This window comes from Rhinoraja longicauda, chromosome 13 (assembly GCF_053455715.1).
Source record: "Rhinoraja longicauda isolate Sanriku21f chromosome 13, sRhiLon1.1, whole genome shotgun sequence".
Classification (NCBI taxonomy): Eukaryota; Metazoa; Chordata; class Chondrichthyes; order Rajiformes; family Arhynchobatidae; genus Rhinoraja; species Rhinoraja longicauda.
This window is the reverse complement of record NC_135965.1, coordinates 25,021,123-25,036,211: the sequence shown is the minus strand read 5'-3', so window position 1 is coordinate 25,036,211 and position 15,089 is coordinate 25,021,123. Positions and strand designations below refer to the sequence as shown.

The following is a 15,089-nucleotide window of genomic DNA, read 5'->3' as shown; positions in this document are numbered from 1 at the left end:
GGGCAGGAGATGCAAGCAAGGGGGGAAAGGTCAATATCCACAAGAGCCCTCAATGTCGAACCAGATGAGCACATAGAAGGAAATTATTTGCAGAACAAAAGGAAGGGTGGGACGGTGGAAATTGAACTGATTGGATTACTCCACAGGGATCCAGAAAATAAGAATACAAGAAATTGAAGCAGAAGGCCATTTGTCCCCCTCACTCCTGGCCCACCATTGAGTACAATCACCGCAGCACCATTTTCTAGCGCTATCCCAGCTTCCCTTAATACCCTCAAGATCCAAAATCTCTCAATCACTATTCGGAATATATTTAGCAACTGACTTCCACAGCCCTCATGGGTTCAGTATTTCACCATTCTCTGGGTGAATTTTTTTTTTCTCTCATCTACTTTGAACTGCTGATTCCTTATTTTGAGATCATCAGTCATGGTTCCACATTGCAGCGGTTTCCTCGCATATACCTCTGCCTCCCTGCATAAGATTGCTATATATGGATATTGCCAAACTGTATTATAAACCAGATGGAAGCACAACAGTCAGTCAAAAGGTAGTGGTGTAATATAACGCGTATGGTATGGTAACAATGTACTTAGCACACGCACACACATGATGAACATACATAAGGAGAAAGGAGAGGTGACTGCTCAATATTCTGTATCACCAATTTAGCACTGGACAATCCAGTGGTACTGAGCATCAAGACAGTGACATGGTCCCAGATTGATTGGCCTTATGGTGAAAGTTGTCAAAACAAAACTGGAGCTAAATCTCTCTTTGCATTCAATAATGGACACCATCAATTAGACTAACACCAAAGGATGGCAGGAAAAGGTGATCAGCACGTATACTACCTCACAGGGGCAAAGGGAGGAATGGAAGAGATGAGGCTGTAGAAAGGGCACTCACCTCTGCACGACGTGGTCTTTTCTGGCTCGTACCCTGCCTTGCAGGTGCAGCTGCCAATAGGCACCATCCATTCTCCATCCCCGTTACAGTACAGCTTGATGGGCACGTCCACCTCCTCAGCGTTCTGCACACAGGTGCCCTTGGCAATGACCAGCGAGGTGCTCTCTGTGCCCGTCATGGTCTCTACAAAGGTGGCGTAGTTCTGAATGATACTCGGACACTTCTTGAAAAAGACGCGAACAGAGAGCAGGGACATGCAAGCGCCATAGTCCTGGAATGCCAAATAAAATCCATTCCTGTTCAGCGGTCCAAAACTACGGATCTCCGTGTTGACCTTCATCAGCCTGCCACCAAAGTCAACCTGAGAGAAGCTCTCGTCGGCAGCGATGGTGTCCACTTTGAGATAGGGCATCTCTGTCCACAGTGCAGCACCTTTGATGGTCAGCCCAGAGTCGGTCTCATAGTAATAGAGGTTGAATGTTTCTTTACAGGAGCCTGGCACATTTGGGATGCTGCTACAGTCACGCACGGTAAACCTCATCTCCGCGTAAATGCGTTGGGCTCCTCGCCGGTTAACAAAGGTGGTCCACAGCCAGTTGTTCTGGTTGGACTCAAAGACATTGCACACCTGGTAGGTACGGATCGTGTTGAGATTCTCATCGTAGCCGCTCACCTCTTCCCACTACAAGGCAACAGAAAGAGACAAGAACACAGGTTATTAATTCAGCATCATCAACATCTGGGTTGAAAGTTCCTTAGGTCTGTACTGAACACTGAAACACACGCTCAGAAACAAGTTCCTTGTAAAGTGTCTCTTTCAAAAAGAGATTTGCCCGTAGGGCCACGATTAATGTGGGAAGACATGACCAGATCTTTCGTTTTTAAAAGCTTCGCTCAGATTAAAGCATACTTTTCCGAAAGAGGATTTTCTGGGGAAACTATCAGTATTTTTCCATGTCATCGCTGACATTTTCCTGCATGAAAGTTTGCATCTCTCTAATTTCCACATGAAAGCACAAATCCCAAAGATGCAGTGAATAATCCGGAGTTATTTTGCCCACAGCACTCCTATGCTGGAATCCTCACGACCTCCAACATGGGGCACGGATTTGCGGTTGGAGATTCACAAATATAGGTTGTTTAGTCAAGTTGTAGTCATTAGTGTACAAAATCATGAGAGGACTAGATCAGGTGGATGCACAGAGTCTCTTGTCCAGAGTAGGGGAATCGAAGACCAGAGGACATAGGTTCAAGGTGAAGGGGTAACAATTTAATAGGAATCCGAGGGGTCATTTTTTCACACAAAGGGTGGTGGGTGTCTGGAAGAAGCTGCCAGAGGAGGTAGTTGAGGCTGGGACTATCCCATCATTTGAGAAACAGTTAGACAAGTACATGGATACGACAGGTTTGGAGGGATATGGACCAAGCGCAAGCAGATGGGACTAGTGACATCTTAATGTCAAGCACCCTCAGGATCTGATATGCTTGAATGTGAACACCCTCAGTCTTCTGGACTCCACAGATCTGTTTTGCCTCTCTTAATAGGACATTCCTCTCACCCCAGGAACTGGCTTGGTTTTGGACTTCCTCCAATGCTACAATATTAATTCCAAAGGAACAAAAACTGTGCTCATCATTGCAGATGTGGCCTCACCAACACACTTGTAAGTTGTACAAAGCTTTCTTATTTCTAAACTCTAACTCTTTTGCAACAAATGCCAATATGCCATTTGCCCTCTTAAAGGTTTGCAGCACCTGCCTCTAATCTACAGAGCACATTGGTAACTTCAATCTAGCCAGGAGGCACACCGGAGAGCCTGATGCCAATGTTTTCTCAACTTCTGTGTGGGCAGGGCCGGTATCATAGTGTTCCAATTACATCTCAGAAGGCCTTGGCCACATTCAGCAGCATCGATGCTTCACATGGAGTTGTTAATGAAGTCAAATATTCTTGTGAGATGGTCTTAAGCTAATGCAGAGCCAAATGGAGAGATTCTGCAACATGGTTTTAAAGAGAATCTTGGTGGAGAAAACAAAAGTCGCTTCAGAACTCAATCTGAGTGCTGGAGAAGACTAGAATTGGAAATGGACGGAAGGCCTGAGGGTCACAAGGCTGCAGAAGATGAGATATTAAGGAGGTACAGCCAGTAAGGCTTTTCCAAACTAATAGCCAGCACCGCTCAACAAGCTCTAGATAGAGCTGAGTAGTAAAATGAATGTGATAGGAGTAGGTGGGAATTTCACTGGTACCCAGACCCATCAGTGTTCAGTTGCTTTGGTTACCCAAAAGGGGCCAAGCTAACATCAACACCAGACACAAGGTGCTGGAGTAACTCAGCAGGTCAGGCAACAACTCCGGAGAACAAGAATAGCTGACTAAAGTCTGAAGAGGGGTCCTGACCCGAAATGTCACCTATGCATGTTCTCCAGACATGCTGCATGAACTGCTGAGTTGATTCAGTATTTTGTGTCTTAGTAAACTAGCATCTGCAGTTCCTTGTTACTACTTTTAACATTAACCCCAGCACTGAAATACAAAATGCAAAGAAAGTAAAGAACATCCTTCTTTCTCTTTTGCATTGCATGGATAATTGAGGGTATACATATTCATGACAGTGTCATCCCATACCACACACAGGTAATTCCTTGTGTTTCCAGGAACATTCTGACTTATTCTGGGATTTATAATTTCAGAGAATTCTAATTCAACTCCTTTCTATCACTCAGTCAATGAAGTAGCCCATGCCTGTATACAGCAAGGCATTGACCAAGGTCCAGCATAGGTTGATAGGTAGAAAGTGACATTCGCACCATAAAAGTGCCATACAATGATCTCCAACAAGAGAAAATCTCATCACCTACTCTTAAGTATCGCAGTCCCTCACCATCACCATCTTTGAGAACAGCCACATAAACGCTCCTCGTTGTGCTCCCACACAAGTTGTTAACATTTTTGATCATGCTATACCACCATCAGCTACGCCTATCTCTTTATCCTGTGCTGGGTTGTAAGTTCCCAAGCGAGGTGTGAGCAGCTTACAACCCAGCTGAATTAATATTGATTTCTCTAACTTCAAGTAACCTTTGCATTCCCTCTCTCTCCGTCGCTCCCCCACCCTAGTCGTCCTACTAGTTTCACTGTCATCAATAGACAATAGACAATAGAAAATAGGTGCAGGAGAAGGCCATTCGGCCCTTCGAGCCAGCACCGCCATTCAATGTGATCATGGCTGATCATTCTCAATCAGTACCCCGTTCCTGCCTTCTCCCCATACCCCCTGACTCCGCTATCCTTAAGAGCTATATCTAGCTCTCTCTTGAATTTATTCAGAGAATTGGCCTCCACTGCCTTCTGAGGCAGAGAATTCCACAGATTCACAATTCTCTGACTAAAAAAGTTTTTCCACATCTCTGTTCTAAATGGCCTACCCCTTATTCTTAAACTGTGGCCCCTGGTTCTGGACTCCCCCAACTCATCCTGCTTAGTTGATCATCGTTGCTGGCTTTGATTTGTCCTTTTGCATACTTTTCATTCATTTGGTCTTTGTACCTTTTCATATCTCTAATTTCCCTCTTCCCTGACTCACAGTCTGAAGAAGGGTCTCGACCCGAAACGTCACCTATTGCTTTTCTCCAGAGATGCTGCCTGACCCGCTGAGTTGTTCCAGAATTTTGTTTCTACCTTTAGTGTGAACCAGCATCTGCTGTTCCTTCCCACACAACCTGGCCCTTAATGTTAGCAAGTCAAAAGTGTTGGTTATTGACCTCTGAAAGCGAGCTGTGAACACAACCCTGCCTTCATCGACGGAGCAGCTGTAGATATGGTTGACAGCTTCACGCTCCTAGGCATCCACATCACCAGCATCCTGACCTGGTCCTTTTACACTTACTCAGTAATCAAAACACACATCAGTGTACACAAGGATTCTCTGGAATTTCTACAGAAGCATTATGGAAAGTATTCTGACGGGATGCACGTCAGCCTGGTAAGGTAACTGCTCTGCATTTGATCACCTGAAACATAGAGTGGTGAGCTCAGGGTGGTCCATCGCGGGCTCATCACTTCCTTCCATTCAATGTATCCTCATGGTACATTGCATCGCATCAGGAAGGCTGCAAGTATCGCCAAGGATGACTGCCACCCTGTTCCATACTCTTTTCTCTCTTCTCTCTTCTACTTTGTCCGAAAAGATACAGGAACTTGAAAGTCCAGGCATCCAGGCAAAAGAATAGTTTTCTTCCCCACTGCTATCCACTGCCAAACCATCACCTCTTTCACATGCCATTCCTAAATATTCTGCCACATACCCTTACTCTTAATTCTACCTTATTTGGTTATTCCATTATTTTCTTATTTTATTTTTTCACCACCTGAAAGATTGCACTGGAATCTTTGAACCATCCTGTCTTTTTGAATTTGTTGTCACATTTATCATTGTCATGTAGGCTGTTTACTCAATGAGCTTCACGCTAACAAGGAATTTCATGCACCTTGATGCAGATGATAATAAACCAATCTAACTTGAACAAATGCCATAGCAACGAGAGCAGGCCAGAGGCTGGATATCCCAACTGGCTGACAACCTAAAGCCCTTCCACAGTCCAGAAGGCAGGGCAGAAGTACGATAGATATTCTCCATTTTCCTGGACAAGCGTGGTTCCAAAAACTGTCAAGAAGCTCAGTAACATCCAGGACAACAAGCCCACTTGATCAGCACCACATCCATCCACCACTGGCATATATGGCCGCAGGGTGTATCATCTACAAAATGCACCTCTTACTAACCCAGGCTGGCTCTGATTTGTTCTGTACCTTATCATATCACTAGTGTAAGAAAATAACTGCAGATGCTGGTAAAAATCGAAGGTATTTATTCACAAAATGCTGGAGTAACTCAGCAGGTCAGGCAGCATCTCGGGAGAGAAGGAATGGGCGACGTTTCGGGTGGAGACCCTTCTTCAGTCTGAAGAAGGGTCTCGACCCGAAACGTCGCCCATTCCTTCTCTCCTGAGATGCTGCCTGACCTGCTGAGTTACTTCAGCATTTTGTGAATAATTATCATACCACTAGTTTCCGTCCCCCTGGACTCTCAGTCTGAAGAGGGATCTCAACCCAAAATGTCACCTATTCCTTTTCTCCAGAGATGCTGCCTGACCTGCTGAGTTACTCCAGCATTTTGTGCCTGTCTTCTGCTCTCAATAGCATCTCCCAAATATTTGAACTTCATCATCAAGAAAAACAAGGGCTGCAAGGGCATGGGAAGACCACCTCTAGCTACCTGTCCAAGTCACACACCATCCTGACTTAAAAAGACACCAGTGGCTCTTGGCAGTCGCTGGGTCTAAATCTTGGAACCTTCTACCCAACTGCACCTTCACCAGCAGGAATGCAGTGGTTTGGGACGTTAACTCAACAACATCTCTCAAGGCGAGTTAGGGCTGGTCAAGGAATTCTGTCATTGCCAATGTGTTGCCCAGATCCAAAAATGTGAATAATGAAAAAATTCTTCCATCATCGGCAGAAACCCAGGTACAATGTCTGCTTCCTGCAACACATCAGCAATCACTCACTGGGTTCCTGTGGTAGAAGGGAAGCCGCAGTTCTCACTTGGGCTTCTCCACAGTATGAACAATAATAATAATAATAATAATGCATTACATTTATATAGCGCTTTTCATACACTCAAAGACGCTTTACAGGGATTTAAAGAACATAGGGAAGTGAATAAATAGATAAATAAGTAAACGAACAGAGAAAGGAGACAGAAGGTGAGGTGACCTTCAGTGGTTGAAGGCAGTACTGAACAGGTGAGACTTCAGTGATGTTTTGAATGTGGTGAGTGAGGAGGAGTCTCTGACGGTTTGGGGTAGTGAGTTCCATAGGGTGGGAGCAGCGATGGAGAAAGCCCTGTCATTCTAAAGTGTTTTTGTTATTAGTTATGGGTGTTCCATATTTGTCAATTATGCCAAAACGTAAACAGTTGTAATTAAACTGTAATTATATTTAAATCCAATAAATATATTAAATCATATTTAATATAATAGATAAGCCCCATGTTTCTGAGAGCATTGAACGATCCTTGAAACATAAAATACATTGAAGACAGCAGAACTGAAGGTTATAAAGCAAATATAATCAGCATCCAAGCTGTCATGCACACACATTGCTGATATATGAAGATAAAATTACAGTCTTTAGATTTTAGAGAGACAGCGCAGAAACAGGCCCTTCGGCCCACCGGTCCGTGCCGCCCAGCGATCCCCGCACATTAACACTATCCTACACCCACTAGGGACAATTTTTACATTTGCCCAGCCAATTAACCTACATACCCGTACGTCTTTGGAGTGTGGGAGGAAACCGAAGATCTCGGAGTAAACCCGCGCAGGTCACGGGGAGAACGTACAAACTCCGTACAGACGGCGCCCGTAGTCAGGATCGAACCTGAGTCTCCGCATTCGCTGTAAGGCAGCAACTCTACCGCTGCACCACCGTGCTGCCACTTAGAGTCATACACCACCAGTCTTAGAGTTATACAGCACACAAACAGGCTCTGCGGCCCAACTTGTTCATGCTAACCAACCTGTTCATTATAACTGCTAGTCTCATTTGCCTATATTTATCTATTATCCTTCTTGACCTTTCCTGTCCATGTACCTATCCAAATGGTCTCAGACAATAGGTGCAGGAGTAGACCATTCGACCCTTCGAGCTAGCACCGCCATCTTCTACCCTGGGGAAACAACTGTGATCATTCACCTTATCTGTGCCCCTCATGATTTTATATACCGCTCACACGTCATTCCTCAGCATCCTACACTCCAGGGAAAGGTTATCCAGGCTTTCCTTATAACTCAAACCCTCCAAACCCAGGAACATGCTGGTGATTATTTTCTGTACCTTTTCTAGCTTAATATCATTCAATAGCACGCCAATTATAAGTCCACACAAAATCCCAAATATGGTCTTACCAATGTCTTATACAGACTGTAGCCCGACAGCCCAACTTCTGCACTCAATACCCTTACCGATAAAGGTAATAATAATAATAATAATAATGCATTACATTTATATAGCGCTTTTCAAACACTCAAAGACGCTTTACAGGGATTTCAAGAACATAGAGAAGTGAATAAATAGATAAATAAGTAAACGAACAGAGAAAGGAGACAGAAGATGAGGTGACCTTCAGTGGTTGAAGGCAGTGCTGAAGAGGTGAGACTTCAGTGATGTTTTGAATGTGGTGAGTGAGGAGGAGTCTCTGACGGTTTGGGGTAGTGAGTTCCATAGGGTGGGAGCAGCGATGGAGAAAGCCCTGTCCCCCCAGGATCTGAGTTTGGTCCGGATGGGGGGGGACACAGGAGATTGGCAGCAGCAGAGCGGAGGGTGCAGGTGGGAGTGTGCCTGTGGAGGAGATCAGTCAGGTAGGATGGGGCCAGGTTATGGAGGGCTTTGTAGGTCATGAGGAGGATTTTGTACTGGATTCTCTGGGGGATGGGGAGCCAGTGGAGTTTGTAAAGGACGGGGGTGATATGGTCACGGATCGGGGAATGGGTGAGTAGACGGGCAGTGGAGTTTTGAATGTATTGAAGTTTACTGATGATTTTTGAGGGTGAGCCATAGAGGAGGCTGTTGCAGTAGTCCAGACGGGAGGTGATGAAGGCGTGGTAAGCATGCCAAACACCTTCTGCACTACCTGCGTTGTCACGTTCAGGAAACCGTGTACCGTACCCCTTAGTCTCTCTACTCTCACCACTTTCCAGGACCCTAGTACATACTATTCAAGTGCAGCTCTGGTTTGACTTACCAAAATGCATCAGCTGACATTTATCAGAGTTAAATTCAACCTGCCATTTTTTTGCCCACTACCCGGGTTGATCCAGATTCTTTTGTAAACTTAGATAGCCTCCTCACCGTCCCATATACCACCAATTTTGCAGTCAGCTACAAATTTACCAACCACATTAATTGTAATGTCATCCAAATTTTTAACGTAGATGATAAACAACAGTGGACTCAGCATCAATGCTTGCGGCACTCACTGTTCACAGGCTTCCAATCAAAACAACCTGCACTACCACCCTCTGACTCCTTCAACTACGCTAATTTGGCTTGGTTGGCTGGCTCACCCAGGATCTCATGTGATCTAACCTTCTAGACTGGTCTACTACACGGGACCATGTCAGCGGCCTTGCTAAAGTACACATAGGTAATGTCTAATGCCATGCCCTCATCTACCCTCTTGGTGAACTCTTCACAAAAACGATATCACATTCGTGAGACCCGACTTCACATGCACAAACCCATGAGGACCATCTCTAATCAGTTCTTGCCTTTTCAAATACTGGCAGATTCTATCCCTCAGAATCTCCTCCACCTTCACCAGAAGGACTGCAGTGGTTTAAAGTGATGGCTCACTACCACCTTCTCAAAGACAGTTCTACCTGGGTGATGAATGATGGCTTTGCCAGCAAGCCCTCAATCCTGAAAAATGAATTCATAAAAGCAAACAGTATTTGCTGTGTTTGCAAACTCTGTGAAGTATTGCTTGGAAGGCAAAGCTGGAAACTCTCCAAATTTCGCTGAGTTATTAAACACACTTTATCAATGGAAGCTGTTCGTACATGTGCTGTAATCAGGGTTTGTGACATGCAAGAATTCCTGGAAATGAGGTGTTCTCTTCCACCTACCTTCACACTAATACATAGTACATAGAACAGTACAGCACAGGAACAAACACTTTGTCTTGCAATGCCTGTGTTGAGCATAATACCATATTAATCTCCAGTGCCCATGTGCGATCCAGACCCCTCCATTCCTGCATATCCATGTGCCTGATCTTAAAGCTGTGCCCTCTAATCTTGGATATTTCCACCCTGGAGAAAAGGTGCTGACTGCCTACCCTATTCACACCTCTCATAATTGTACATACTTCTACTAGATCTCCCCTCAACCTCTGATGCACCGGAGAAAACAATCCAAGTCAATCCAACAATCTCTCCTTCTAGCTAATACACTCTAATCCCAGGAGCACCAATACTGAAATGACTATCAAAGAAATATGTTCAAATATTTTTTTAATGGCCCTCGTTTAAAAAAAATACTCATGCTTTTTTTTCTTGCATTCACCTTGTCATAGAGACAAGGGGCCGTGCAGCACGGAAACATGCTCTTAGCCCACCTTGTCCATGTCGACCAAGTTGACATTCTGGGCCCACATTATCTCCTCTTAACCCTTCCTATCCATAGTAGCGTCTTTCAGTCCTTGAGAATTCAGAGCAATCCTAGAATGCCAGCAACAATATGAGAAATCTCATTGTTGCAGTTTCAGTTACAAATCAGGGAAGAAATTCAAGATTGACAAGGAGGGTTAAACTATTAGATTTCTTCATGTTTGGAAGCAAGGGTGCCACCAATTGAGCCAAGCAGCCCGCCTTACCTCCCATCGGCTGTGACAAATGTTGGCCTGATTTTTTCCATGCATCTGAATCATTCCCAGAGCACCACAATGAGTCTATTTCATTCCCTATTCTTCTGCTCTACCCATGAGCTAGCATTAGTTGGCAATTCTGGGTTCAGTGTTCTTTGTCTCACTCTGCATCAAAGGAGAGAATAGAAAAACAATGTTGGAGCCTGGAGGATTGCCAGGCACACAGCATGCACAAAATGAAATTCTAATTATAAAAAGCCACACTGTTAATCTGCTTTTCACTCCGACCGCTTTCTTGCTTTGCAAAGGGGCTCACTTAAATTCTCTAAATGGAGAGGGAGAAAAGCACGGCTCAGTTTCAGAAACGCCAATGGATGGGGTAATATGGAGGGAGGGGGCAGGGAGTAAAAATCACCAATCGAGGGAAGTCGGGGACAGAAGAGCAGAGGGAGAAGAAGAAAGCCTGCAGACAGAATAGAGGGGAAAACAGAGAAGAATAGAACAGAGGCATCAAAGGGAACCAGAACAGAACAGAAGAGGACAGATGGATTGGAGTGACTTTGCAGGGAGGGATAACACAATGTCTCAAAGGTTCAGTAGCCAGGCTCATGTTTCTCCTCTACTCATTCTTTCCTGGAATATGTATTGCTGAGTTGATATTTAAAATTATGTCTTATCACCATTTAGCATCCCAAGGTAACCCTTCACCTCCGCAATGAGACACTCGTACACAAATCATTCCAGTTAGCAGGAAATAACAAACATCAGTCACTGGATGCCCTCTCATTAAGCAACACTCGCTGTCTCTACTTAAGGTTTATTCTTGCATTGACTGCTCTCCAAACATGCAGCTTCCCAGCTTTAATGTGATTTTTACGATCTATCAAGGAATTATGCTGCGGGCTGTTCCAACATTTTTTTTTCATCTGCACAAAGGAATTAATCACAGAGCTTTCAGCCAGCACAATCTTTTATTTATTTATTTCCTGCGCAATTGAACTGTTTGTTTTTGCTGAGCAATTAATGTTAATTTGCCTGAAATCAATAAGTGCTGTTTCTCAGCTGCCGAGGAAAACACAGAGAAGCTAATTTTGTTTTAATGACAACTGCAAAGAACGTATCGATTGTGTCTACATTTTGGCGATAATTGTTCTGGCAAATCAGTAAAATATTCAGGGAGTCTTGCGCAATTTCAATTAAATCTGCATTTTTATTGTCATCTACTCTCTCCTCCTGACTACACCAAGGCAAACATTCATAGGAAGCCTTGATGGCTACTTGGATGATGACACATTATCCCCCAGTTCCAAACCAGCTTGGTAAATGAATCCAGAGCACGTGTGTGTGGGAGAAGGAACTGCAGATGCTGGTTTACACCGAAGATAGACACAAAATGCTGGAGTAACTCAGCATCTCTGGATAGAAGGAATGGATGACATTTCAGAAGAAGGGTCTCGACCCGAGACATTACCCGTTCCTTCTCTCCAGAGTCCGAGCAAGTGTGTGCTTGGTTTATCCTCTGCTGAAGGAGGGGCAGCGGCCCCGATATTCTGTACATTCCGCTCAAGAGCACATAATCCAGGCTGGCACGGAGTGGAGTACTGAGGGCGTGCCACCCCTGTCAGACACGCCACCTATCAGGCTTAGTATTGCACCTGTATCTTGTTGCTCAGTCAGCAGGACACAGACAGGCCGGATATTTTAATTTGGAAAAAAGATCAGAGGGACTAAGCCAAGATATAATTTATCCAGAGGACATAGCTTTAAGATAACACAGCCTCCTCATGGACCAAGTGGTCGGGACCTGCAACTCATTACTTCAATAAGTTGTCAAAAAAAACTCAGTGTTCAGTCTAACAAGAAAGCAGGACAGATAGGCAAAACAAAAAGGTTCACTGGGTAGGTGTAAAAAGTGGGGAATCAAAGTGAACAGCTGAATCTTACAGGGTGCTGGCAGAAGGTATGACCGGAATGGCTTACTCAAGCTTCAATGGCTCACTTTATTTATTGGTTCATAGGATGCAGTCATTGCGTGGAGGCATTTATTGCCTCTCCCTATTGTCCTTTATGGTGGAAGCAATTAGTAATCAACCTTAGTGGTAAGTCTGGGCTCGGTGGGCCGAAGGGCCTGTTTCCATGCCATCTGACTCAAGGAGAATCCAACGTTAATGAAATGACTTGCAGTTCCCAACTCTGCCCCATCACATGGAGAAACTTCAAATGTACACCACCACTTTGGTTATCATTACCCAGCAGAGCACTGATTTGTTATAGTGCTCTTTCAAAGGTTTCAACGGTCTTTTATTGCCACATGTACCAATTAAGGTACATGTGATATGCGAATTAACATACAGCCATATGAAAAAAAAAGCAACGAGACACACAACTACATAAAAGTTAACATAAACATCCACCACAGCAGATTCCCTACTCCTCACTGTGATGGAAGGCAAAAAAGTCCAATCTTCTTTCATTTTATTCTCCCGCGGTTGGGGCAATCGAACCACCCATCGGGGCGATCGAAGCTCCCGCAGCCAGCGATCGAAGCTCCCGCATCGGGGCGATCGAAGCTCCCGTGTCAGGGCAGTCAAAGCTCCTGCGGCTTGGAGTTCCCGAAGTCGGTCTCTGACCAGAGACTGCAAGCTCCATGGTGTTAAGTCCGCAAGCACCCACGGTTGGATCACCGAGGTCAATCCCTGGCAAAGGGATCGCGGGCTCCGCGATGTTAAAATCCCGTAGGCTCCCCGCGGTGGAGCACTCAAAAGTCGGACTCCAGCAAAGGCCGCCAATCCCACGATGTTAGGCCGCAGTGTGGACGGAGATACGATAGGGGAAAAAATCGCATCTCTGTCGAGGTAAGAGATTATAAAAAGTCCCCCCCCCCCCCACCGACCGTCGGCCCAACTTACGCATGCCCGACCAAGATGCCCCGTCAATCCTAGTCCCACCAGCTTTTCGCTGCAATTTTACAGGCACATGACAACAAAAATAAATATACAATGAACTATCATAAATAATATACAATGAACTATCAAAAACAACAAAAATAAATATACAATTAACTATCATAAATAAATATGTAATGAACTAACAAAAATAAATATACAATGAACTATCAAAAATAAATATACAATGAACTATCATAAGGTCATAAGTGAGAGGAGCAGAATTAGGCCATTTGGCCCATCAAGACTACTCCACCATTCAATCCTGGCTGATCTATCTCTCCCTCCTAACCCCATTCTCCTGCCTCCTTGCTGTGACAAAAGTTCTGATTGCCTATCCCATCTATGCCTCTCATAAATTTACAAATTTCCATCAGATCTCCCATCGACCTCTGACCCTCTAGAGAAAACAATCCAACATTGTCCAATCTCTCCTTATAGCTAATACCTTCTAATCTAGGCAGCATTCTGGCAAACCTCTTCTACACCCTCTCCAAAACCTCCATATCCTTACTTTAATGAGGCGACCAGACTGAACACAACACCAAACGTGACCATCCCTTGCTGTTGATAGGCAGGGTTATCTGCAGTGTTTCAAAGGACTTACAGAACATTAAATGTTCACAACCTTCTGAATAACACAACCTTCTGAATGTCTCCGTCCCTTTAAAGATTGTACGTTCAGTTTCATATTCCTATGAATAACATATTACTGACACCTGTCCAATTGCAATAATTACAGAAATTTACTATGGCAGTTTAGAGCCACTCATTCCAAACAATTCATTCTGGTTTGGCGAAAGTCAGTTCCTTGATGGTTCATGCCAATGATTTGAATGTATTTTTGGTCATATGAACTAAGAGGAAGCAATGAATATTTTGTTCTACCGTGTTGCTGTTTCATCTCATTGTTACTCACTTTGTAATTTAATAGAAAAATTAAACCAGGCAGGTAGTTATATTGTTTGATACATTCGTAGTGATGCCTCGGCATCAGGAAACGCTTCCAGGGGGCTTTCAAATCATATCTCCGCAGCTCCACATTTAAATGAATCCCATTGGAATTCATGGATAATTAAGATTGCTTCCGTTGCATTTTAATCCTGGGATTCTGCAATAAAATTATACCGATTTTCAAAGTTAATTTATTAGCAGCTATGACAATTCCTCATTGAGCAGGCAATTTGAGTCCAGCTTATGTATAAAATGAAAATGTACATCTCTGTACATCTTTTTCAAATTAATTCCCTCAAAATGCTGACCTTATTAATTCACTACTTGTACTGAGGTCAGAGATGAACTGTACACTTCCACGGTCTGGTTCTCACTGAGCAAATTAATCAAGTTCGAAGTAATTAATTGTTCATGTAACTTTTACAATTAGTATTGGTACCGGGAAGTTTTGACGGGGTGTTGGGAAGTGTTGGGGTTAAGTGAGCCCCTTAATCTCAGTGCAAGTTTTAATTATTGCAATTGGCGCCGACAGTAATCACTTGCTAATGGAACCTCTTGGTCAAGTTTGTTAATAGAATATATCAACCACTGTAATCATTATTTACTTAAATGAGGTTAACAGTTCCACAGCATCAAAGGAATTAAAGATGATTTTAAAAAAGACCATTGAGTTTACTTTTTACCATCTGGCAGTCAACAGTAATGGAACTGTTGATTAATGAAGGAACTATATAGGATGCTCAGCACATTCAGCACAACTAAATGGCAGCTTTTTATTTCATCTTCACAACACCCCCTACACCACCCCTAACCTACCACTTGCAACCACCAATATAACCTCACATTCCTC

General features: G+C 43.9%; 1 protein-coding gene across 2 annotated transcripts in view; it reads right to left on the bottom strand.

Annotated features, from left to right (window-relative positions):
- The window catches only part of LOC144599564 (ephrin type-B receptor 1), a 424,097-nt gene that overhangs the window by 260,616 nt on the left and 148,392 nt on the right, over positions 1 to 15,089 (bottom strand). For both annotated transcript variants that reach the window (XM_078410599.1, XM_078410600.1), the window contains exon 3: positions 910 to 1,591. In XM_078410599.1, the coding sequence (XP_078266725.1) occupies positions 910 to 1,591 (682 nt within the window). The remainder of the gene's footprint in view (positions 1 to 909; positions 1,592 to 15,089) is intronic.